The sequence below is a fragment of the Anthonomus grandis genome, chromosome 2, assembly GCF_022605725.1.
Source record: "Anthonomus grandis grandis chromosome 2, icAntGran1.3, whole genome shotgun sequence".
Classification (NCBI taxonomy): domain Eukaryota; kingdom Metazoa; phylum Arthropoda; class Insecta; order Coleoptera; family Curculionidae; genus Anthonomus; species Anthonomus grandis.
In genome coordinates, this window is record NC_065547.1 from 22,118,796 (window position 1) to 22,146,517 (window position 27,722).

At 30.3% G+C, this 27,722-nt stretch overlaps 2 protein-coding genes across 8 annotated transcripts in view; one reads left to right on the forward strand and one right to left on the reverse strand.

Annotated features, from left to right (window-relative positions):
• Positions 1–27,722, reverse strand: part of LOC126748526 (zinc finger protein 26-like) — a 111,685-nt gene that overhangs the window by 22,993 nt on the left and 60,970 nt on the right. For all 4 annotated transcript variants that reach the window (XR_007664756.1, XR_007664755.1, XM_050457822.1 and 1 more), the window contains 2 exons: positions 17,403–17,640; positions 8,592–8,760 (listed from right to left, as the gene is read on the reverse strand). Coding sequence is in view for 2 of the 4 variants with exons in the window: in XM_050457822.1 (XP_050313779.1) it covers positions 8,592–8,760; positions 17,403–17,640 (407 nt within the window). In the remaining 2 variants the exon portion in view is untranslated. The remainder of the gene's footprint in view (positions 1–8,591; positions 8,761–17,402; positions 17,641–27,722) is intronic.
• Positions 1,646–6,210, forward strand: LOC126748539 (uncharacterized). Of its 4 annotated transcripts, none has more exons than XM_050457860.1 (8): positions 1,646–2,100; positions 2,778–2,899; positions 2,990–3,148; positions 3,893–4,012; positions 4,073–5,553; positions 5,606–5,942; positions 6,006–6,068; positions 6,133–6,210. In XM_050457860.1, the coding sequence occupies exons 1-6, from the start codon at positions 2,055–2,057 to the stop codon at positions 5,616–5,618; spliced, it is 1,941 nt and encodes a 646-aa protein (XP_050313817.1). In that variant the 5' UTR covers positions 1,646–2,054; the 3' UTR covers positions 5,619–5,942; positions 6,006–6,068; positions 6,133–6,210. The 4 variants fall into 4 exon arrangements, with proteins under 4 accessions (XP_050313817.1, XP_050313825.1, XP_050313829.1 ...); XM_050457872.1 differs by having other exon boundaries at positions 1,647–2,100; positions 4,073–5,225; positions 5,293–5,942; XM_050457851.1 differs by having other exon boundaries at positions 1,647–2,100; positions 4,073–5,942.

Below are 27,722 nucleotides of genomic sequence, written 5' to 3' on the forward strand. Positions count from 1 at the left end.
CAAGCAGCTCCTTTTGTAGCTTAAAAATGCGCTCAAATTTCACAACACGTACCCCAGAATGGAAAAGCCTAACAGAAATCCCACGAATGCAAAAAGAACGTAATATACTGATCTAGACGGTGCCAACTCCAAATCCCTGTAAACCGATCTAAGTGCAAAACATGCAGAGCTTAACTTTTTGGATAAAGCAAATCGCACCACGATTTAATTGTGACTTGGTCATTTGATACAGCTTTATGTAGTACCATAATATCCGAGTTGCTCCAAATAAAACTTGTATCGTTCACAAAGAGACAGATTTTACCGCTGATGTCTAGACTAGCAATGCTCTAGCTAACCTTGAGGCATCCCATATTCTATCGGCCAGCATGAAGACGTCCAATAACCCTTACAAGCTGACTTCTTAAGATAAATCTTAAACCATTCGAGGGGCATTCCTCTAAACCTGTAGTACTCCAATTTATTAATTAAGATATTATGATTTACGCAGTCGAAAGCTTTAGAGAAATCGCAGAAAATTGTTGCTGTCGAATGATCGCTGTTTAAACAGGAATACTTAACTAAAAAGGGAAAACAGCATCATACGTTAGTACATTTGTTATTCAAAAATCCAAATTATTTCAAAATTAGATATTTTATATTTAAACAGAAAAGATAAAGCTCCTTTCTTGACGCAATCGCTCAATGTTCTTGGATTACGTGGGAGTACATTTAGCGTAAATCGGTCATGAAAAATCGATAGAAAATATTTTCAAGTAGTAAAAATGACAACCAGAGGGCGTAACTGCCATCTTAAAATTTAAAATTGCATATTTTGCATAATAAACTAATTTTTTTTTCACATTATTAAAGAATACCAGTTTATCTATTATTTTCGTAAATAAAAAATCTGCTGTTTCAAAAACGAAGATGCCGGGGATCCAGGGGGCTAATTCTTACACTATGACCCAAAATCTAAAAAAAAAAACAAATGGAATATGATTTTTTTACCAAAAAGTTGCCAAATAAGATCGAAAAAAGCCAGTGAAAATCGATGAGATTTGAAATTTAAATGAGATTTTGAAAAACGGGCTTTGGGCCTCTCATAAAGGAAAAGTCATATCGATCAATTTGATTTTTTGGATTTTTATAGAAATTTTGTCACGGTGTAAAAAATAGCCCCTTGATGGAATGAACAATATTTTGGGGGATTTTTACTAATACCAAATTTGTTAAAATCTGCATGCACTGATTATTGCACAAAACCACTGAACGCCCCTCTACTATCTTTGGTTTTGAAATAACTAATTGTTTTCACAAAGAAATGGCAGATAAATTGGTTCTCTTTAAAAATGTGAAAAACATGTTTAGTGTATTATGCGGATTTAAAAGAGAGTGTATTTTAAAATTTAAAATAGCAGTTGCGCCCTCTGGTGATCATTTTTAAAACTTAGAAATATTGTATACTTTATAATTCCTATCCTATACTTTATAATTTTTTTTAACTCTAAGTGAAATATAAAGCAATATGCTAAAATATACAGGTTGTTCCATTTAAGAAAAGACCTTTTTTTCTTATACTTTGAAGCACCCCGTATATTTTCATTTCATCGGGTGTATTTGTTAAAAATATATCCAAAAAAAATCTGTTTACTTAATAATTTATCCGTTGATAAATCATAACCCTATAGGTACCCTAAGATAATTGTAGGATTTTTTATATTTTTGTTTTTTAACTTCCTAAGTTAGTAATAGGTTAGATAAATTCAGCTCATAATAAAGAATGTTTTGTTCTTATTTTATTATCTTTGCACAAAGAAATTACTCACAGTAAACACGTGACTCATCAATTCTCGTGAATCAGTTAGATATTCGTGTTTATCTTTTGTGTTTTTTTAAAGAATCAATATCTCTGTTTTTAAACGGCTTATTTCTTTTTTGCGACATATACAAAAATCGTGTAAATCGAATATCGTCGGAAATGCAAGTAAGCAAACAAACTGGGATCCGAGATCTCAGCTTGTGGAGAAAACATACTCATTTGTAATGTGTCAGTGTGCTGGTCAATAGACGAAATGTCTAGAAGTAAAAAAATTTTATCATTGAAAAAACGTGATAATGGTAAGTACGAAATACTTTAATATTTACTATTCAATTTATAAAAAAAGAGTTATTTTATTTTTTTTAGTCTTGAATTTTGCATCAAAGTAGATAGAATAATATTACAAATTTATATTACAATGTGCAAAATTCTTGATTGATTGTTATATAAAAAGCTACTATAATGTCTACAAAGAAAGTCTACAATTGTGTTGCCTGATGGTTTAAGGTTTTACAACCGATCTCATATTTAATGTCACCAACATCCAAAGTAATTTTTTTTAAGTTTTTATGCGTTATTGGATTAAAATGATCAAAACTTATAATTTTTCGATATTTCGGCTTCTATATGATCATTTCCAGGACTCTACAAATCAGAAGTATATGTAAATTATCAATTAGATAAAAAAATTAACGGAATTAAAAAAAATAGGAGCACTTCTTAGAAATCTCTTCGAAATAAGTTTTGATCATCCAAAGACTTTTTTAACCTAAATCCAACAACGCAGAAGAACTTCATACAAACCGAGATTATTAAAATTCACTTTATATCATTTCTGTTTGTGGATAAGCTCCTGTCAGACTGTATAAGCGGAATAGTATGTGTTTTATAGTACCATTCTTTTGCCTATTGCATGATGCTTCTTGTCTATTAGTTTAAAAAAGGAACACAAGTTAACAAGAAATACCACTTTTAGATGAAAATACATACAAATTTGTCGATGAAATAGATCCATGGGTTGAATTTAAGCAATGGAAAAATAAAACAATATGTAAAAGTGAAAATAAAGCCCGTTCGTTAGTAGCTGAAGAAAACTTGGTAAGTTGTTACGTTTTATGGGTATAAAAATATAAATTTTGATAGTCTTATAATATAGTATAAAAATGACATATGTGTGTGTTTATATAGGCATGCAGCTCCAAAATAAGGGAAAATATTTCTAACTCTTCTTCACGAGTTTCTCCTAGTATATCCTCGCATGAACAAACTATTACTCTAGATACGGATGATAAAGATGTGTCTGATACTGAAACTATTCTACCCCAGACAGATAGAATTATTATTCAGGTATTATTTCCATATTAAAAAAAAAGTTAACATTTAAAAAAAAAATTTTAGAGTGAAAAATTGGAATCTAGCTATAATAACTTTCCAAACACGAATAATGGTTTTGAATATGCTCCTAATGCAAACTGTTCAAATCCAGATTTTAATTATTCAACTTTTAATGCGTCTTCTTTAAATGATGACTACTGTGTATCTGACAGTGAAATTATTATTGATCGCGATTTCGCAAAGATATATTTTTTACTTTTACATGTATATTTTTTAGTTAGAATTGTTAAAAGAAAAGATGATAAATTAATTTTTAAAATAAAAGATTTATTTTTAGAATCGCAAATCCGTATTAAGTGCCGATAAACAAACAGAAAATGGTAATGATACAAATTTTTCCGAATTGAGTGCTCCTAATATTATTATTCAAGAAGACATTTTAATTACTCTTGCTAATAATTCTTGTCTAACTGAAAGCATTTTATCTGGAACTGTTATTAATAATTTGAACCCTCAGCCAGACTTATAGATATTGATTTTTAAATAATAAATAATATTTAGTACTTTTTAGCATTGTGTAAAAATACCAAAACATAATATAGTAAAAAATCAGTTTACCAATGCATACTAGTTCTAATTTTAATTCTATCAATTCATATTATTTTTTTTACTTAGTCTCAACTTAACTAATTAACTGTAATGCATTAAGATATAAAACATTAAAAACTGTTAATTTAACGTTTAGCATTATTTTAGAATAATGAGAACAAAGAGAAAACAATAATTAATACTAAAATTACTGATGGCAACTTTAACAAACAAAATACGCAATATCGAGAAATATTACACCAAAATGTTCCGAAATTAGAATCATCGGTAAATATGTAATTTGTTGAATAACTTATATTAAAATAAATTATTTATGCTTAATTTTAGATTTCCAGTCATGAAATTGATATAAGTCGTAGAAAAAACAGAATATGGGATAAAAAAGATCAGTGTCCTTATTGCAATATCGATGTTACTAATTTTTCAAGGCACCTCTTGAGAAATCATTTCAATGAAGCTAGTGTAAAGACTATTTTAAGTTTTAAAAAGGGCACAACTCACAGAAAACATCTTATCGATTTATTAAGAAAACAAGGAAATTTTTCCGTATACGATGAAAATATAATAAGACCTGTCCAGAGACCAACATCCTCACGCTCCGAAAAACAACTATTATTTTTACCATGTATTTTTTGTAAAAGAATGTATCAAAAAAATAGTTTAAATAGACATGTAAAGACTTGCAATTATAATAACAAAAAAAATTGCTCCAGTACAAGATATGCCAGCGAAGGCCAAACACTAATTGCTTTTAACGAAACTAGAACACCATTTTTAAACAGACTTAGGCTTAAATCAGAGGTATTTAGTATTATGCGTGCCGATAAAATATCATTAACTGGAAAAAGTGATCCACTTATATGCCAATATGCAGAAGATTATTTAAAAAAACATAAAAGACCGCACATCAAAAATTTAGTAAGCAATAAAATAAAAGAATTAGGACGACTTTTAATTAGCCTGCAGGAAAATTATAACATTAATTCTATATTGGAAAGTTTAAATCCAGAAAATTTTGATAAAGTTGTTTCATATGTTCAGTTAATTTCAGGATATACGGAATTCTCTAAAGAATTTCAAGCTCCTTCCTTAGCATTACATTTTCGAACATTTTTACTTAGTGTTTGCTCCACTGCTGAAACCTTAATTTTAAAAAAATATCCAATTTTTCCAATAGAAAACTATGAAATTTCATTAAAACGAATAAAAAATTTTAGTAAACTTGTAAGTCATAATTGGAAATTTGAAATGGGAAGTTTGGCCCTTAAAGATCTAACTGAAAAAAATTCACTGAATCCTCAAAGGCTTCCAGTCACTGCAGATGTAATAATATTCAACACTTATTGCTATGAAGTAGCTAAAAAAGCAGCAGCAGAGGTCCAAAATAATATAACCAATATTGAAGCTTTTAAAACATTATCAGAAACTGAAAAACAATTAACAAAATATTTTAAAAGAACAGTTACCATTGGAAAAGGAAGTAAAGCAATACCCATATTGTTTCCTACAAGAATCCAAAAATATATTAATATAATGTTAAATTTTAGAGAAAACACAAAATGTGTACCAAGTGAAAATCCCTATTTATTTGCTTTAGTAGGCAGTTCAAATAGGTGGATTAATGGTGCTCGGACTTTAAGAAAATATGCTTATTCATGTGGAGCACAGTACCCTAATACCATAACATCATCTCGTTTACGGAAACAGGTAGCTACAGTGTTACAAATTCTAAGTCTAGATAATGTTGAAATGGAAGAATTGGCCACGTTTATGGGACACACAAAAAAAACTCATAAAGAATTTTACAGGTTTGACAATTTATGCTTAATATTTATAATTATTTTTATTCAAATTTTTTAGTAAACTGCAATAATAAATACTATTAACAAACTTTACATTAAAACTATAATATTTGTTAAATCATTAGTTTAAAATTTAATAACAATACATCAGAGTATATTAATTTATTTATAATATTGCTTTAAAAAAAATAATTAGATAGACACATTATATGCAATTAAAAGAAAATACCAAAAAAGTTTATAAAATTTTCGATTGCCTCAAGAAATATTCCAAACTTCAAAAATTGCTAAATTACTTTTAATGCTTATGGATCGGGGAATTAGCAAAGAAGACCAAGGAAAAACTATTCAAGAAATTGATGCTGTAATGGATAAATGGGAAGATAATATTGCCAGTAATATTTAATTATTCTAACCAATAAATAAAGTTTTTATTTTAAATTAATATTACTTTTTAGATTCACAAGTTCATACACAAACTTCTCCAATTCCAAGTAACTCAAACCAAATTTATGATGAAGGTGACATTTAGCAACTTAATATTTACTTACACATACACATTATTTAAAATTATTTAATTTTTAGGTTCTGAAAATCAAGCTGAAAAAACATGTGATCTTGATCGTCCAAGTACCTCTGGATTAAAACAAATTAATAATAAAAGTAAGATATTTCTTCTTGTATTTTATTGGTATTTCTTCTTCACTTCGTATCTAATATTTACTACACATACCAATTTAAATTTAAACGAATTCTAATATTTAATTAGGACTTTTACTCATTTAAAAAATAATATTTTTATAGATTTTATATAAAAAAAGTTTTCTTTAAAAAATTTTGTAATTCCAGAAACTTCACAAAAATTCTATGAAAATACCAAGTCAAAGAGAGGATCATGGAACTCGAAACAGAAAAAAGAAATTATGCTAAAAAAATTCTAATATAAAAATAATATTAAAATAATTATTATAGCAATATTTAATTAAAATGTTATTGATTATTACTATGGTGGATACATCAGGCGAGCTTTCTTCGATTGGATGCAATTGGTTTGCAACTGATGGGTTGAACTAATTGGGTTTGTAGTAATATACAGCTTATAGGTGAATGTTTGTTAAACTGCTTGGAGATAACGTGAGCCCTAAGCATGGAAGTTCTCGAGGCAGTAGAAAGTTTTTTCGATTTCCGGACTTATGCTGTTTTCAAACTGAATGCCATATTCTTCTTGTACCAAATCGGAACATTTTGGGATAATCACAGAATTTTTCTGTATAATAGGAAGTAAGTGATGAAAGGTGGACTTTAAATTTTTATACATTTCTTTAATGTATTTCACAGATATTCCAGAATTATGGACAGCATTAACTTTTGCGAGAGAAATTGCATTTTCAAGATTATATATTATTAAATTTCCTTCTTCTAGTTTATCCTGACTAAAATGGAACCTTATTCACAAGACTAAATTTTGTTATTGCGTCATTATAATATTTTTCACTATCTGCGTCAAGTCTACCAAATAACTATTTATTTACTTACCTACTATATCAAATAGACCTTTTTTATTTCTATCATTAAGTTCGAGATTTAATAATTTATCTTGTGTAATATTTATTAAATATTCTATTGTCAATATTAAATAATTAAGACTTATTAAACTTACAAGATTTGAAGATTTTCCTTGGTTAATTTGAGTTTTTAATTTATTAAAATGTATTTGTATATTATTGAGCTGTATTTTATTATAATTGTGTCTATTTTATGAAGAATAGTATGTTTAGAATTAATATGTATTTTGGAGGGTCCTAGTGAAATAGGGAGAATGGGATTTTTGATTTAACAATAATTTAGTTAAGTAAGTAACAAAAGTTTTATCATCGTGTGTTATAGATGGTCATGCATTTTCGAGGTTACTTAGGGCTAATATTTAAAGTTTAACCGCTTTGGGATTTCTATATTTTAATTGTTATATGTAAAACTTTTGATAGGAAGGAAGATTTGAAGACAAAAATCAAGAAGCCTATGAAGGATTGGAATACACAAGATGGTCCGCGTTTGGGAGATTTTAATGCAAAGGCTGACGTCAAAAATATGACTGCTGATGTTCTTGAGCGATTGGATGCATTGAAAAAGAACGGTCCCGCAAAGCTATAGTAGACCTTATATTTTAAGGCATTGACTATAATGCTTCGTTACTTACATTTATTATGTTAAAATATAATTAAATATAAAAGTTAAGTTCGTAATTAAATATAAAGTTAGAACATAATAAATTTGTTTTCATCATTGATTGTATTGGAACCTGACTTTTTTTGTCCAAGCTCGACTGTTATTCTAGTTTATTTACTGCAATAGTGACAGCAAATTTAAAAATGCTTTATGAAATAAGCAAGCAATTTCCATTTTAACCCAAGTCTTATTTCCATAACAAATCATCTGTTTTGTATTTTGTCCGCAATAAATCTATGAACAAATAATACTTTTAATACAGTTGAGATGGTATATGACATTTTACATGATACATGATACGTCTATGGAATCCACCAATTCAACAATAAGAGTGTTATATTTAAGAAAAGACAATTGATATTGGCTACATATGCACACCTTATGAAGATTTGTTAAAAAAAAAATGCTTAACGTAAAATATTGATCGATGTATCCCAAGCGTTTTTATGATCATACCTTCCTTTATTTGTTATTTATTAGAATAGTCGAAATCAATATATTAACTTGCAATAATAGAACTCTAAGTTAAAAAAAAAAACGATTTAGTTTCTTCTGCTTCTCCCTCTAGTAACTAGAGTTCCACCCAAATTGACGAGTACCGGACTGGTAGAAATCGAGCATCACATAAATTCCAAGTTGTGTTAATTTTAATAAATAAATGTATTTTGATCCTTTGTCATATATCGATTATGTTATATGAAGTTTCCACCCTTATATTTCAAAACTATAATATTGTGCAGTATCAGTTTTAAATCGATAAAACAACTAACCTTTAAAGTATAGTAGAAGAAGTACAGTTAAGTTGTAGTAATAATTACCTGAGACAGTGTTGCCATAAGTGTTTTCTCGAAGGACAAGTCTTGTGGCAGAACTCACAGGTACCAGGAACATCGTTATTATCGTAAACCTTTCTTTTCTTTGCTTTCGTTTTACCTATTTCCTTATTTACTTTGGTGGAACTAGCTGAATCCTTCATATTTTTTGGGCCTTTAAATAAAAAACACAGTAATAAAAAAATTTCATTATAGTGAAATAAGTTATAATCGATACAATTTCGAGTTTCCAGTTCACTAACATAGAGACTCTGACTTCGATCTTTTGCTAAATTTGAAAACTAATTATTTTATAGGCCCACTAGTATACGAAATGTAATGTTGTAAGTTTACATTACAGAGTATGCTATAAAAATTTCGAAAAACAGAAAAGCGGCTGTATCTGACAACGTCCCAATAGAGTTTTTAAAGGTCCTTGACGATCAAAATTTGACTAGTCTTAGTAGTACGTGACAAAAGTATTCACCAAAATCTATAAAATAGAAGAAATCCCAAAGAATTGGCTTAAATAAGTATTTATTCTCTTACAAAAAAAGAAGAACCCTAAGTCTTGTGATGAATATCGGATGATCAGTTTGATGAATCACACACAAAAATACTTTTAAAAATAATCCAACATAGAATTCACCAATGTGATACAATACAAAATGTGAAGAACAACTATATGAGGCCCAGTTTAGCTTTAGAGCGTTAGGAACTAGAGAGGCATTATTTGCTATCACAGTACTGCTATCGAAAATACGACAAAACTGTATACGTCTGTTTCATTGACTTCCAGCAAGGTTTGATAAAGCCCAACACGATATATTTATAGGGAACTTAAAGAATATCAACCTGGATCCAAGCGATATACGATTAATAAAAAAACATATACTATAACAAAATGGCAGTAGTGCGTGTTGAGGATATCGAGACATAATATCGAGATTCAAAAGGGAGTTCGTCAGGGTTGTGTTCTATCCCCATAACTATTTAATCTATATTCGCAGTTTGTATTTCGAAAAACGCTGGAAGAGACACATGAGGGAGTAAACATTAAAGGAGCATTAATAAATAACCTGAGATGATATAATGGCTAAGAGTTCAGAAGGTCTTTATTAGAGAGAAAGTCAACCGGGAATGTGAAAAAAATATGAAAAATTGCGACTCACTTTAAATACCAAAAAAAATAAATTTATGGTTGTAAGTAAAAACTCCAAACACTTCTCACATTAAACGGAAAACAAATAGAAAGAGTGCAAAAATACAAATATCTCGCGAGATAAGTTCTACTAAGCTTTTCCCAAATCAATTCCGTAGGCAGTATTGATCTTTATTTCTTATAACATGCGGCACGTATTTTAGTTTTCTTTTTTTAATGGTGTACTTCAAGACTTCATGACTTCAAGATCCTTTTACATTCTTCTTGGCACCTGTATGTTTATAATGTTCAATTGTATTCTGAGCATTCTACAATACAGCCACAACTCAAATACTTTTATTATTGACTGTACTGCGTGGTCCTTTAACCTACCTGGTATCACCATGGTATCGTCGGCGTATCGAATATTACTCAGTCTCACTTCGTTCAATAGGACACCATCTTTTTCTCCGTAAAGGGCTTGTCTCTGTCTGACCCCACCTTATATTTTTACCTGTTTAGTTTGATCTTCATCAAGTCGGGACATCCATTCGGTCGACTGGGATGCCATTTTGGATTTCCTTCGCAGTTTGACTGGGATACACTGTTAACGAATTTAGCTTTGAACGAAATGTTAAATGTATTCTATGAAATTATGTATTGACTGCTTTATTCCTTTAAAGAAATATTCACAGGCAACAGTGCAGTCCCTGAAGAGATATTTTACAAAAACGTTAAATGCTCTTCTGGCATTGATATAGTCAATCTGTTCTCTAAGTATTTTTCTGAAATGTATAGCAATGCACCGCCTAACTGGAACGATTCAGTATCTGTAAATTAAGCTACAATTAATTTAAATATTTCTAACTTAAGCATAACAATATCTGAAATTTATTCTGAGCTGAGTACATTGGATGCTTGCAAGGGTCCTGGCCCCGATGGGTTGCCTCCTATCTTCTTAAAGCATTGCAGCTTTATTATCTTAAGACCTTTGTTTATACTATTCAAGTTATCCCTAAAGACGGGTGTTTTCCCTGACTTTTGGAAATCAAGCTTTGTGACGCCCATCTTAAAGTCTGGTTGACAGCACTCAGGTCAAGAATTATAGACCAATAAGTATCCTTAGTTCTATCCCAAAGCTTTTTGAGAGGATTGTTTATGGTTTCTTGGTGCGTCATCTTGGTGTTGTAATTAATGACAGACAATTTGGTTTTATATCACAGCGGTCTACTGAGCTGAATGTTCTCACTTTTACTGAGTTTGTTATCCAGTCTTTTGAGGAGGGTTGTCATGTACATGCAGTGTATCCGGACTTCAGTAAAGCTTTTGACCGGGCCAATCATGCAATTTTGTTAAACAAATTAAGCGAGTAAGGCCTTACCGAACCCCCATATATGTGGCTGAAAAGCTACTTATCTAACCGTAGGCAGACTTAAGCTGTGCAATTTTGAATCAAATGAAGTACAGACTCCATCTGGTGCTTCCCAACATCTTCATCAATGATATTGGAAGTTGTTTCATGAATAGCTATCTGAAATTTGCGGATGACCTTAAGGTTTACTGTGGAGTGGGTTTTATTAAGAGTTGCACCAGAGATTTCCAGGACATTACTTCTATTAAGCTTCATTACTGTACACTAGTTCGTCCTCACCTAGATTATGGTTTATGTATTTCACCTCATTATAACAATCACATTCAGATGATTGAACAGGTTCAGCACAAATTTTTAAGATACATTGCGTTCAAAAGGAATGTTCCACTTCCGATTATCTACCACGAGTTTGAGTCTGAACTTAATATCCATACTCTCCAAACCCGTCGTAAATATCGTGACCTGTCAGTCTTCTATGACATTCTCCATTCTGGATCTTGCTGCTCAGATATACTCGGTAAAATTGGCCTACCTGTTCCTTATAGGCAGACTCGTCAGACACCTTCATTCCATATTCCATCCCACCGAACCAATTATGGAAACAATTCCTTTGTTACCAGGGCAAGCAAACTTGCTAACCAGTACTCGGATCAGTTGGATTATTTTACTAATAGAATAGAATTTTTAAGACTGTTGAAAGCCAATGTTCTGTAAATTTATTCTGTGATGTGAAAACATTTAAGTCAAATTGTACCCTATCATTGTACCCTATTATGATTTTTGTGCAATGTGTAGTGTAGGTTAGGTTTTTATTCTCTTGTAAAATGTTTTATATTGTTGTAAATATGGTATAAAATTGGGCAATTGCTCGTTGGAAGAGAAATAAATAAATAAGTCTTAAGCATGCTGTCTGCTGTCAAAAGATGAGAAATTAATCTGATATCTTTATAGCCCAAGGTAGTCTTTATCAGAATATTGATCATTTTATGATGTTAAACGCCATCAAATTGCGTATATCTCACAGTTAACATCTCTGCATCTCCGGATTAGGACTTGAACTCCAAAGAGTGCCTCTCTGATTCTGACTGTATTTATAAAACTAATTTTCGGATATCCGTTCATATTTGTTGTAAATTCTTCTGTAGATGATTAGAAATTATTAAGAAACAATTTTAGCATATTATGACTGATGGTCCGATATTCTTCGCACCAAGTTTTTTCGGCAACGCTATACATTCTGATTGCTGCCAAAAGCTTCGTAGCTTGTTGCTTTTTAAAGGTTTCAGTTACCTCTCTTATTTTTCGTGTATGTTAAAGACGTGGTGTCTGGCTTGCAGTATTTTTATTTCTGTGCATCTATTTGCTACTTCTTTTTTTTAATCTGTGCCTGGATCTTTTTGTACTTTTCTTCATTAATTTCATCTATTCTTCTCAGTTCCATTAGTTATAAAATTTCACGGTTTATGTCATCCAAGATTTATTTTTGGTTTCCTTTTATGGTATAAAAATTATTTCTTCGTTGAATCTATTAGCTTGACGAATTTGTTAATGTTCGCCTACATATGCATTCACCTCTTTTAATTTATTTATCTTTGCGTGAACGTATTCGCTTGCTTTTTGTGTTATTAGAGGTTGTTATAAAGCCTTTATGTCACATTGAGGTATAATTTTTTTCTTAACTTTATTCAATTTCACTTTTGTAACTTCTACTAGATCTGATCTGATTCAGTGTCACCCCAGAATAAGTTTTAACTGAATTAAAGCACTTTCTGAACCTCTATGTAGTCAAATTGTATCAGTTGGCGACTTCTACGTTTATTTTTTATGTTTATTTACTTTTCTTCTTCTTTATTCTTCTTCTTTTCTGCTCTTTGGGAATTTGTAGAATGTATTTATGTGTGTTCAAATATTATATGTGTAGAATGTATTTATGTGTGTAATGTGTTCAATAAAAGGTGTTTTCAACACCCGTCCAGTTTGGCATTAAAATCACTCATTACGATATTTATTTTGTGCTTTAGTAGTTGTATAATGGTCTTCTGTGTTTTGGTAGAGATTTTCGATTTCTTCCTCTTTGTCTGCAGTGGTGGGGTAGATGAGGACTATGTTCAGATTCACAGGACGAACTTTTCCTCGTGTTGAGTTAGCGGGACTAAACCACGTAGCAACGTAAATAAAATTTTTACTGACATGTTTATATAGATCTCCGGCTATAAATGAGAGTTTTTTGCTCTACATTTTTCTGAATGTACAGAGATTTTATTTTATTTAAATATAGAAAAAAATGTGTAATTACCGGGGATATACATTTAGATATTATTAAGACAAACAAACATGAAGATTATAAAAGCATTTCAGCTGCATAAGATTTTACGTCATGCATAAACAAATATTATTAAAACAAAAACTTGTCTACATTATTTTTTTTTGTTATCAAATTCATTTAAGAGCTGAGTTAAGTAAAGAAACGTGGACATGCATTTATTAGCCTTAATATTTATAACAAAAAAAAGTTAAAAAGTAACAAAGAAAAATTATTCAAAATTTTGAATTGAGAAAAAGTAAATTTATATTTAAGAATATTTATAGTTTATGCTTCGACTTTTTAAGAAAACCGTAATTTATCAATGGTAGATGCTAGTAGATACTTTTAATTTTTTAGAAAAAAGATTCAAAGAATGCTACATAAATATGGATATCATCCTTACGAAATTTTGCCAGTACAAAAATTAAAAGATAACCATGAAAGCAGTAAGCTAAACAGACTGTTTAGCTTATTGCAGTAATATTTTAGATATGAAAAACTGAGATAACGATGTATTTACAAAGATGTGGAGCGGCGAAGCCGTATTTACCACAGCAGGGAGGTCACCAGAAGATCCTTACACTTACGTCAAAATAAAAAACCGGGCAGGATGTCATTAAATTTGTGCTGTGGTATCCTTAGAAACCGACTAATTGGACCCATTATATTTCAAGGATCCTTGAGTAGAGATGGATATCTCAAGTTTTTAGAAAATTAAGGCTTTTTAGATGACATTTTTCTTATAGAATATACCATTATCATATGGGATCAAGATGGCGCATCGCCTTATAACTTTATGCCGGTAAGAATTTTTTTAAATAATTGTTTTATGAGTGGATTGGAACTCAGAGTTTCATTAACTTGCGACCAAATAGCTCTGATATGACTCCATTAGACATTTTTCTATGGGGATATCTACAAAAATTAGGTTTATAAAGGAAGAAATTTGAAGGATTTAAAGAAAAGAATCCAAAGAATTATAAACTACTTAAATGAAGAACATTCTGAGATTATTTGCAATGATCTGTGGAAATTATACAAAGGGTATAGAAACTATGTCGAAAATAATGGCGGCCTCATATGATAAGTAATACCGTTGATTGAAAACGGAATGGCTCGCCTCTTCAATCAACGGTAATACATAATACATAAATAACTAATAAGGATTTTTTTTCTAAAAAATCTAAATATTTCAAACAAAGTAAACCAGAAATTAACATATATGTTTTTGAAATCGGAAGAAAAAAGTCTTTAATTTAATACACAAATATACAAGGTGTTCCATTTACAAACTTTGTATTTTTTATTAACTTGACGATACCCCTGTATTATATTTTAGCACATTTCCTGGCAATTTAAGGTAAACTTTACAACATTTTCGTATAATAACCGAGCTAGGCTCTGTCTAAATATAAAGAATAATCCTGTACCTTAAAAAATCACCCTGTATATTACTATGTATTTCAAAAGAAAATAATATTCTGAAACCAATAATACTATATTTGGTACACTTAGTTGTATATTCATAGAAAAAAACAATTTTTAAAATTCTAAATTGTGGTGCTGTGAATGCGTTTAATTTTTTTTATTTTTAATCAAGTAATCGTAGAAAATAAAACCTGCACTTAACTTATTTTGTATAAAACCTAGTTGTAAGAAGGAAGGATAGGGTTTCTATACCCAGGTATAAAAAAAGCCCCGAAAGGGCTGAATATTTACTCAACTAAGTGTTTTCTAAAACGAGAACGCCTATTATTATCTAACATTGGTAATCAAACCAACAGAAAATTAGCTTTGTTTAACCTAACTTGACTTCAAGAATGGCCCTGACCTGAAGAAATATTCAGCCGTGACTTGAGACTTTGTCTATAGACTCTACCTATAGTATCGTTCCCTCTACGTATTTATTTATCGAAATATAAAAATCCTTACCGAGTCCTCTAAAAACAATAAGTAAAACTAATCTTATTTTTAGATTATATTTTATATATATATATATATATATATATATATATATATATATATAGTGTTTTCTAAAACGAGAACGCCTATTATTATCTAACATTGGTAATCAAACCAACAGAAAATTAGCTTTGTTTAACCTAACTTGACTTCAAGAATGGCCCTGACCTGAAGAAATATTCAGCCGTGACTTGAGACTTTGTCTATAGACTCTACCTATAGTATCGTTCCCTCTACGTATTTATTTATCGAAATATAAAAATCCTTACCGAGTCCTCTAAAAACAATAAGTAAAACTAATCTTATTTTTAGATTATATTTTATATATATATATATATATATATATATATATATATATATATATATATATATATATATATATATATATATATATATATATATATATATATATATATATATATATATACAGTATTGTGCATAAATATAGCAACAAGCGATGTTTTCAAAAATATTATTTGCTCCTTTATTTATTCCATATTATTTCTTTACTTTTAAGTACACGCCTCTGTATTATTTATAAATATACCGAGATATCATAAGAATGCCAATGCAGAGTAAGGAACTTCATGTTTGTTTATTTAGACAATGTGCATAAATATAGCAAGATTCTTGTTTCGCATTTATTTTATCAGTTAAATATCGATTTACCTGCTGTAAAGTTGTTATTTTTGAATCTCAGAATTAACTTAAAATGGGTCGCTCAAAAACCGTCTCTGGTGATGTAAGAAAAATTATTGTGGAGCATTACGAAAATGGTGTTAGGCAGAGTGACATTGCAAGAAGCTTACGGCTTCACAGGTCAATCGTATCCAGAGTTTGCAAAAAATTTCGCCTTACTGGAACAGCTGCACCGGCGCCCATTCCTAGTAGACCCAGAAAAACAAATTTGAGGATGGATAGGCAGCTGCTACGAATTTCCAAAGAAAATCCTTTTTTGTCTTCTTCCCAAATTTTGGCAAAATTAAAAGAGGGTGGAGGAGTAAACCTCAGTTCCAGTACCGTAAGGAGAAGATTACTGGATGCCAACTTTATACAAATAACCGTTACTCTCAAAGAAGAACGTCAAGGCTCGTTTTCATTTTGCCCAATCTCATGTCCACTGGTCTGTAGCTGATTGGAAGAAAGTCGTATTTAGTGATGAATCTAAATATAATTTATTCAGGACTGATGGAGTGATGTACGTCAGACGCCCCAATGAACAAAGATTAAACAAAAAGTACATTTGCCCCACAGTTAAACATGGAGGGGGAAATATTCTTGTATGGGGATGTTTCTCGGCTCGTGGCATGGGACCCATAGTAAGAATAGTGGGCAAAATGGATCGTTTCATGTACAAAGACATTCTGCAAACACATTTAGTGCCATATATGGATGAAGTCATGCCAGTAACAGCCATATTTCAGCATGACAACGATCCAAAACATGCTTCTCAATTTGTTAAGAGGTGGCTATCCGATGAAAAAATAAATGTAATGGTCTGGCCATCTCAATCGCCAGACCTAAACCCTATAGAGAATTTATGGCATTACATTGACACCAAAATTAGGCACCTAACATGCTCTAATACAAATATTCTCTTTGAAATAGTGGAAAAAGCTTGGAAAGAAGTGAACAATGACTATATTATGAAATTAATTGAGTCCATGCCAAGACGATGTGCAGATGTTATAAAGGAGAAGGAGTACTACACGAAATATTGAATTGATTTTAATTTAGCTGGGTTATATTTTTTTTAGAATCAAAACTATTTTTTGTTGCTATATTTTTGAATAATAAATTTGCATAAAACAATTTGGTGTTTTATTTATTATGATACAAAAAATATGATAATATGAAAATATAAACAGGGTCTAACTATTCTTGTAAATAATATATAAACTTTACTTATAAAATAGATACTAAAAGATATATAACAGGAAAGTTCAATGTTGCTATCTTTTTGCACAATACTGTATATATATATATATACATATATATATAGTTTTTATATATTTATTATTCTAGAACTATTCTTACCTTCATTTTCAGTGCATCGGATCTCTAAAATATGTTCGTCATGTTGTTCTTCGCTACCGTTGTCATGTTGATAATCACTCTGCTCACCTTTGCTCGTTTTTTGGCATTTTACCTGATTTGCTACAATACCTGCAGTTTTTGTAGGAGCACTGATGTTTGTCTCCATTGATTGAATATTGTGAGTCAATTGCAAATGATTGTGAAGTTCTGGTTCAGACTCGAATAGGTCCAAGCATATCTACAAAGATAATTCTAAATTAGAAAACCATTCCAAAAAAAACAGCACAATCTGTTTGTTGATCAATGGTTTCTTTTGGAGGTTTTAGATATATTTCTTACATGGCCGTGTTCTCTACAATTTGATTAACTTTTGCTAGCGGTGAATTTAGTAATTGCAGGAGGATTAGCATGAGTTGCATTAAGTAGATGACAGACTTCTTGTTGTGTACGCACCCGGTCTCCAAAACCAATCATCATGAGTATTTCTATTCGTTTTTTCTCAGATAAACGCATTTTATTAAAAAATTATGGGTGAAATGACGACTAATATGACAATTGAGGGGTTTGCGTGCAAAACCAGATATATCCACTTTTCACCGAAAATCGTTTTTTTGACGGTTTTGGTTCTTTGTTATCATTTCCATAAGTTCATATATTTGTTTGAAAGCAAACCCAAAAAAACCCCATTCAAAACGTTAAGTAAACTTCGGCATTGGAGCAAAACCGGATATGTCCAAATTTTGATAACAAAAGCTGTTTTATTCTTGATTAGATGGTTTTTAAGTGGACTGTATTTGATAAGGGAAGCTGATTCTAGTTATTAGTTCAATTTTTCTTTATACCCTGACTCAGTCCTCAGTATTTATATTGGGCGGTAAATGTGAAGTAGTTAGATATTAACGAAGCTCGACTTACCCATAATTTAGCACAAATAAGGGTAAAATAGGTCGAACCCTTGGCACAGTAAATTAGAAGCCGTAAAGCCGTATCTCAAGTCTTGCGTCCGCGTTAATTGTTGCTACTGGTCGTTTACCTTTTTCTCCTAGGTACCTTTTTCTAACATTCTTCTCACTTTAGCGTAGGTACCAGGGCAATTGGATAACAATGAGAAAAATACAAGGAAGCAGAAAGGAAATATCGGGAAAAAAAATGGACAAATAAAGTTTGTCGAGCATAAAAGTATTACCAAAAAAATATTAAGTATGTGAATAAACAGTATATAAAACAAAATAAAATATTCCGATTCAATTGCAAATTACCCACTGCAGATACCAGAAAGTATAGACCTTATCCAGCTATCCAAAAAATATTTAAAAAAAAATAAAATAAAAAGATGTATGGGAGCAAACCAAAAGCGGATAATATAAGTATAATATAATAAACAAATTGTGCGTTTGCACTATTGCAATTTTCATTATCTATTCTAGTAGTTGTTGTTGGGACGTTGAGTTATGATTCCACGGGCTTTATCTCCTGTAAGACCAGTCAAATAAAAGTGTTCTTTTAATGTTTTAAGTTGAATTTTATGTATCATGAATGAGTGTTGGAAGTAGAAAAAGGAAATTTCGCAAAAGCAAAAGAGAAGTGCGTAAAAAAGCAGAAGTAAGGTTAGATGCTTCTTAAAAGCATACGAATCAACTAGAATTTTAACGTAAATTAGGTATTTAGATCGCGATCCCAAATTGGAAGGATTTACACGTCCTATATATATATATATATATATATATATATATATATATATATATATATATACACTTCTTTCTATCAAGTCGAGATCCGATCATATCGTGGACTACCTGAGATCCACCTGAAGCCCTTAATATATGGAAGCAATAATTTGTTAATATGTTTAACAAAGTGGTTCAATTAATGGAATCATGAGAGGGGTAGATTTTTTCCACCCCTTTATATATACCATGTATATATATCAACCCGAGATCCACTAAATATATGATGAAACTCGAGATCCGACCTTGTATATCATTAAAGTCGCCGCATAAAGCGAGATCCAACGATGTTGCCAGATCAAATATTGCCATTTTGTAAAACAAAATTAGGTTTTGTTAATCTTTTATGTTTACCTATAAACTATTTCTGTATTATTACAAATGGAAGCTATAGAAGAACGTAGATTAACAACGAAAAACTAAGAAGTAATCAAAGAGGTCTATACTGTGACGATAATGTAGCTGACGATAATTCAGTAATTTAAACAGAAAATAGGACTATATTTTAAAAATCTTCCGCTAATATTTTATATTTCATTACGGCTATATGTATTAGATAGGTGTGCCACAATATTAAGGGAAGAGGTCGGATCCCATAAAAGTCTATGTGTTCGGATTGATGATTTTTTTTTCTTAATGAAAGCAAACTAAACAAACTACTAATTTCTTTTTTTTTTAAATTAGTTAAATATACTAATCTCGTAAATCTGTGATATTTTGGTTATTGGTTCATTTCTTTCATAGAATATTAGGTATAATTCTTTATGGTAATTAAGGCTTACCGTGAAAATAAGGAATATTATTGGCTTATGCCTATATGGCCTATATGCCTTATGGCTATATTGGCCTATATGAAGTAAATTTATATGGCGACTCATTTATTGATGTAGCTTGATTTTTCATTGTATTTATTACTTGTAAATTGACTTCTTTAGAATTTTCTTCTAATAATAAGTTATTTGCAAGATTTTAGATTAATTTTTTTCTAAATTATACTCTAAAAATAATATTTTTCTCACAAAAAAATTGGTCAATCAGAATAAAAGATATCGAATCATGAGTACTCTTGTTTTAGAAATGTTATATATTAGAAATTACATACTGGAATTTTAAATATTTTAATTTTTGCTGATATTAGTTATTATGTGTTTTGATAATTACGTGTGTAAATTATAAAAATACCTTAATTAATTTTAAAGTAATAGAAAAAAAAAGAAATGTCACAATCGTTTGAAATGTTAGCATTTTAAGTAATAGCCGGGATTCAGGACGATAAATATTCTACTCTAACAATACTTTTTTACACGTTTTCGAATTATCGAATTGAAATTGAAGTTGGTCTTTTATTATTCCACCGTCTTCGAGAAAATATGTACTTTTCTGATTAATTCATAACATTATAATAATAGGCGTTAATAACTAATAGGCGTTATTCAGCATTTAAGTCAATTGAAGAAGTATTTTGTCACGATTTTGATGACGTCACAGAATGCAATTTGAGATTATCGACTTAGGTGTATTTTCAGTCCCGTCGAGTCGAGATTATTATATGGCATAAGGTTTTGGGGTTTGTGTAGTCAGCACTCTCTTCTTGGCTTTTCAAAAGTGTGTTAGTTTTAAGGAGAAGATTTTGTATATTGCTGCTAATTTAGTATTGCAAATGCCCCATTCTACGTTGATTAACAAATCAATCATGTATAAAATTAAAATCTGTAATCGTTTACTGGAACACATTGAACAGCGCTTTTCTCTTTTCTTTAAGCAATAGCTTAAGAATATCGGAAGAAGGTCTGTAATTTTCTCCTTTGAAGTGTTTACAATAATCTGAATGAGTTTTATTGTGATAACATTTAAATATGATTGATTCCTTTGAAATGTTTGTATTTTTATTATTTTCATTAAATTTAACACCTTTAAGAGTTTTTTAAATCAATTTTTTATTTCAAAACTTCAGTCTACTTATTTTCAATGGATTTATACTATGTGTGCTTTGAAAGAATACCTTCTGCTGGCCGAGCAAAATGGAGGTTGTTATTTTTAATTAAATTACAAAATACAAGAAAGATATTCATATTAATTGCATTGCTACTGACTTACAGGTTCTCTATTCAAATATTTAGACATCAAGATTATTCAAACTTCGTTGTGTGTTCTAGTTTCCTCATCACAGGATAGTTATTGTTTCGATTCTCTAACTCTGAGTTTAGTGTATCGTAAATATTTTAAATTAACAATCCAGTTGAAACTTTTAAATAATTAACACTTATATTTACAGAGATACAGGTAATTAAAATGATTGGTTATATAGTGCATTTACGATGAAAGGAACAGATTAATTTTATATTAAGATATTTTTTTCTTCTTTTTTTTATTTGGATGCATCGAGTAGTATTGTCACTTGGGCATTTTTTAAATAAAAATTTTAAAGAAATAAATTATATTTTATACAAGGTGCCAAGTAGAAACTAAGGCGTCACCCTTCATTTTTCTAAATGGAATATCATGATATTTTACAATTCTATGATATATTTTGAATACTTTTTGTATAGCATACCATATATCTAAAGAAACATAAGTAATTAAAAAATCAAAATTAATTCTAGATTTATTGCGACTACTGCTCATTTTAAATTCTTTCATAGACTAAATACTAATGATTATTTAGAAATATTTAGCTGTTTTGCTTGTTTTGTATAGGATAGTTTACATATGTTTTCCTTAATATAAGGAGCATGTAAAGCGGTTTTTTTTTATATTCGATGAACCGTCCTTTTTGTCATGCTGCCTTCTTTTTTCATAAAGCGTATTCTTTTTTTTGCTTTTGACAAATAAACGATTTGTATTGTAATATTTAATTTGTTGTCCATTTGATTCAATACGTCCTTTGCAATGGAAATTTTAGTTACAGGGGTCTCAAGTTAACACGTTAACCCAACTCACGTTAACAGGGAAAATTGCAGATATTGGGCAACCGAAAGTCCTCATTTGACCCAACAATATCACATACAGTGCCCTCATAAATTTAATATGTGGGCAAGTATTGTGAAATATCGAATCTTTGCACCCTTTTTTTTTCGGAGATACAATACAACGGAAAGCGCTACTGAGACTTTCTATAGTTTGAACTTATCCCTGCTTTAGTTGTTTTATTCCTTGATCCACAAGAGGCTGACATACCTAGTAACGAGCGAGATATGGTTTCAACAAGACGGGGCACCTCCTCACTTTGCCATTGCTGTTCGACAATTTCTGGATGCAACTTTTTCTAACAAATGGTGGCCACCCGATGTAACCCCATTATATTTTTTTAATAGGGATATTTGAAATCCCAACTTGATGTGAATAGACCAAATAATATTGATGACTTAAAGCCAAGAATTTAACAAGAAATTAGACTTGTCGATCGAAAATGCATTGAATTGACAAAAAATTGAACATCAGTTGAAATAAATATTGTATAAAGTTTAATTTTTTAATAAGGTATGTTTCACTAGTCTATTACGTCAAATTTCACAAACCGCTGACTTTTATGGTGTGCTATGCAAAAAGTATTCAGGGTATATCGTAGAATAATTGTAAAATATCATATACAGGGTATTCTATTTAAAAAAAATTAATGTTGACGCCATAGTTTCTACTTAAGGTACCCTGTATAGAAAATTTTTATTGAAAAAACGCGCAAGCGACAATGCTAATCGATATGTCCGAAAAATAAAAGAAAGAAAAAATACCTGAATTTTAAATCGTGAATGAACTATATACATAAATGATTGTGTAGACATAAATAATTAGTTTAAAATTATCTTAATGGCGGTCACTTCCAGCATTTGATAAAATAAATTTTAGGAATATGCAATATAATTTATTAATTTCTGTTGCAATAAAGTATTATAATTATTATTTAAACATAATTATTTCGTAAACAGTTGAAGATAGGTAATATTTATAAAACATGTACAAAATTATTTGGTGAATTTGAAAATGCAAAAATATACAAGAGATTTCATTTAAGGAAAAAAAATATCTCAAACTTGTTCAAAATATGTTTGATTCCAAAATATAATTCACGTTACCTAAAAGAATTATTGGAATTATTACCTAAAAGAATTATAGGATTTTTATATTTTTGTTTATCAACTTACAAACTTAATAATAAGTTGAATCAGATGGATATTCATGTTTATGTTTTGTATTTTTTAAAAGACTTATTATCTTTGTTTTAAAAGGACTTATCTCTTTCTTGCTACGTATACAAATATCGTGAGAATCGAATATCGTCAGAAATGCATCTGGGCAAACAAACAGATTTGAGATCTCATCTTGTGGAGAAAATATACTCATTTTAAATTTTCACTGTGATGAGTCAGCGTAGTGGTCAATAGGCAACATTTGAGATTGCTTCAAGAAATATTTTAAACTTCAAAAATTGCTAAACTCTGTCAAACACCTCACCTCCAGTTAACCTCACTTTGATATGTCATAATGGGAACCTCCATCGTGTGACACATCGTTGTAAGCAGCATGTAAAATGTTTATTCAACAGTGTCCAAAAAAAATGTGTGGTAATAAAAGACATTTTATCAACTTAAACTTTAGTAGGCCAAATGGTTACTCTCATTGTGTCACACATTATTTTAAATGGCAAACACTTTTCCATTTTACTTCGCCAAAAAAAAAATTGGATGCAAGTTGAAGCGATTTACTAGTAAAAATGTATGGTAATAAACTGTTCATTAAGTCCAAATAGTCCATTTTTTTAAAAATACAATATATCCTTGAATCGTCCAATCTTTGGAAAACCAAGTGGATATCTTTTGATAAAACAATTTGTATTTACAACAACATTCCCCGCACTACGCTGTGACAGTGCGAGAGTAGCTTAATAAACAGTTTCCAGGGATGTGTATTGATAAAGAAGCGAATAACTCGCTAATATAGAGAAATTAGCGGACAAACACTTGCCAATGTTCGTGAGGAATTTCAAAACAGACGTTATTAATGTCTCGCGAATGACAGAACAGATTTTGAGCACTGAATAAAATAAATTCTGTGAACTGATTAAATTGTTTTTTTAAGCACCTTTTCACACCCTTACTCTTTATAAGTCTATAAACTTACATTTTTATACACGACTATAGGATACCCATATGACATACTTCAAGTATGACTTCGATAAATATTCACTATTACCAGACATTTTGGCTCATTATTCGCTGGTACTTCAATCTATTTAATTATTTTGGCACTTGAATAGACATTTTAATGCTGCTCACAATGATGTATCACACGATGGGGATTCCCATTTGATGTATCAAAGTGAGGTTAGCTGGAGGTGAGGAGGTAATTGACAGAACTTTGTCAAATATAAAATTAAACGTCAACCCTCTATATCAAGATTGATGTGTGTTATTTTTTAAAGAAGTATTAAAAAGAAAACGAGAATATTCTAACATAAGTGTTCATTGTTTGCCGTATTTACTTGATTTCTATCACAACCCATCTAATAGTAAATTGACTTTATTTTATTTAATATTTTCTAATTTTAAACATACCATAAAAAAATTTAATTTTTAATTTTGGAAAAGAGCGCTATGAATAAGCTAAAAATGTTAAATTTGGGTCAGTCTACATACAATTTGACATTTCAAATTTTGTTAATTTCTTTCTCTGCAGTTATTTGTTGGCGGATTCTAATAAAAGCTGCAGCGTATAAGTTAAAAATGTTTTAACAGTTAATTTTTTTGACGTTATGCAAAGAAGTTCTAGTTCTAGAGAATCAAAGTTTATTTTCTCTATTTATACTTTTATCACCTGCTTAAAGACATTAGTCATGCTGGTCTGATGGATCTCGTCTTAATCGTAATATACTTTAGAAAACGCTGGCAACTAAAAATAATAATTTATGTCCCTATATATTGCACATCATCAAGTTCAAGACAAAGCTCATTTTCTAATGCCCCATAAAAATCCGCGCCTGCAGTTAAAAAATAATTCATCAACGTTGCCGCGATTAACGGATCTCGTCTTAACTGAAATACAGCATACAGAGGAAGGCGGCTCGAGCGCCACCTAGAGATTTAGGACGGAACACATGTTAGTATATAATATACATAATCGTGCCAAACGAGATCCGGACAATTTTTTGAAAAAAGTCGTTTTAGACCTTTAGCATTCAAATGCGACCTATATACACGTGTTACAAGGCGAGATCCGAAAACGGATCTCATCTTGAAAATCGGATCTCGGGTTGTTGATCGTATAACAAAAATGGATCTCAGCTTGTAATCGGAATATATATATATATATATATATATATATATATATATATATATATATATATATATGTATAACAAGCAATGTGATCCAGAAGACTATGTAAGTTATGATATGTTTAGAAACATATTTTTAAATGATTTTAATGTTGGATTCTCATTTCCTGCATTAGATGTATGTTCCAAGTGCACCAGGTTAAAAGAGCAAGTGAAACACACGAAAGACATTGAGACAAGACAAAACTTTATTATGGAATATCGCGTTCACAAAAAGAGAGCAAACACTTTTTATGAACTTGCCAAAGAAAACTCGGATAACAGCCTAACATTTTGTTTCGACCTTCAGCAAGTGCAACCGTTACTCCGTACGCCAATCGAGGATGCATTTTATTCGCATCAAGTTAGTTTATATGCCTTTTGTTGTGTTCCTATGACTTCTCGTAATCCGATATTCTATGTCTGGACCGAAGATTTGGCGGGGAGAGGGGCTACTCAAATTGGCTCTGCTTTGTTCAGTCAGCTTCAAAACTTAAATTATGAAGGAATACACCTTCTCAGACTATTCTGCGGTGGATGTGGGGGGCAGAATAAGAAATCGCATATTATTCATATGCTAATATATTGGTTTAAAAACAAATCCCCAGATTAATGTAAAAGAAGTGATAATAACTTTTCCAGTCCGAGGGCATAGCTTTCTTTTTGCGGATCATTTGGTATAGTAGAGAAAATCTTAAAAAGACACCCAGTCATTACAACAAAAGAAAAATACGTTGAAATATATTCAACGTATTTTTGGGTTTGGTAAAAACACTGGGCCTTGACTGACAAATGTATAATGTTAAAGAACTGGAAAAGGTATATGAAAAAATAAAGGGAATTTCAGAATGCAAAAGAATCACTTAAAAAAAATTGAGAATGAACATAACAAAACCACTGTTAAAATTAAGATGTCTCAATTTTATCGGTTTACATCATTGGGTGAAACAGCTTGGGCATCACTTCTTAAGAAGGGAAATTCGGAGGACAACATACAGCTTTGCACACTATTACTGGGTAATTCCATACCAGAAAAAAAGAAAAAAAAGTTTAAATCATTTGATGAAGGAGCATTTTGGGGAAGATTGGCGAAACAGGGAAGATCTTTTATGGTACAAAAACCTATTACGTAGTAACAATACCGCCAATGTGGATGCTTAGGTAAATTTTGAAACCCAAGAAAATGAGCTACGCGATTGCCTGCACGAAGAAAATGCAATACATATTTAATTTTCCTTTTATTACTTTTGTCAAATACTACTTGATCCAGTTTGTTTAAAGAGAAATAAATATATATTTTTGCTTACTATGTGTCATTTGTGTGCAAAAACGGATATATAGAAACTTTTATTGCTAATAATGACGAATTGTCAATTTTTTTTTGGTCCTTTTTATGTTAATAAATTGGCCAACCCCGCTTAATTAAAGCTATTTTCTTAAAATATTACTATTTTTAAATATAAACAAGGGTGTTTTTCGTGTTTCCTGGAAATTTTCTGAAAGTGGATATATCCGGTTATGCACGCGAACTCCTCAATTATACTCACAAATGCATAACAATCCGTGATCAAGTAGGTTGTAAAATTGGAAACTGTTGGAAAATAATAAGGTCTACTTACTACTAAATATCACATACAAAATTAAGGTTGGCGTCATAGTTTCTACTTGAGACACATTGACAACACGATGTTATTTCAATGTAAATAAGAAAAATAAGAATATTATTCGTTACCCTTAGCAATATAATTTTGTACACACATAGTAATAATTTATACCTACATAAATAGTAATAATGGAAGTGAGTGACCAATAGGCAATATTCAGACTTTCAGGGGTGACTTTTACGAAGTTCCCCCAAATTCTGTTGAGCCCTTAGAATTAAAAATCGTATGCAAAAAATAAATAGGAATATATTCCTAAAAAAGGAATGGGACAGAAAGAGGAGACGGGAAGGTTAAACTATAATATCAATTTTAAATTCCATCTTTGTATATAAAATTTAAAAAAAAACTTTATTTTATTTTATTATAAAATATTAATTTACACATTATTATTCATAGTTATTTTTAATTAGTTTAGAAAGAAAAAAATTATGCGTTGAACAAATGCCGCTTAAATGTTGCTTTAAATGCGTTTTCGGACACCGAAAAGTCTAATATTTTAAATTTATTTACAAGGTGCACTATTACATACGAAAATGACTTTTTAAAAATGCCTTTGTTATGAGAGGGAACAGTTAATAAATTTTTTCTTCTTATATTTAAATTGTGTACATCTGTTCGATA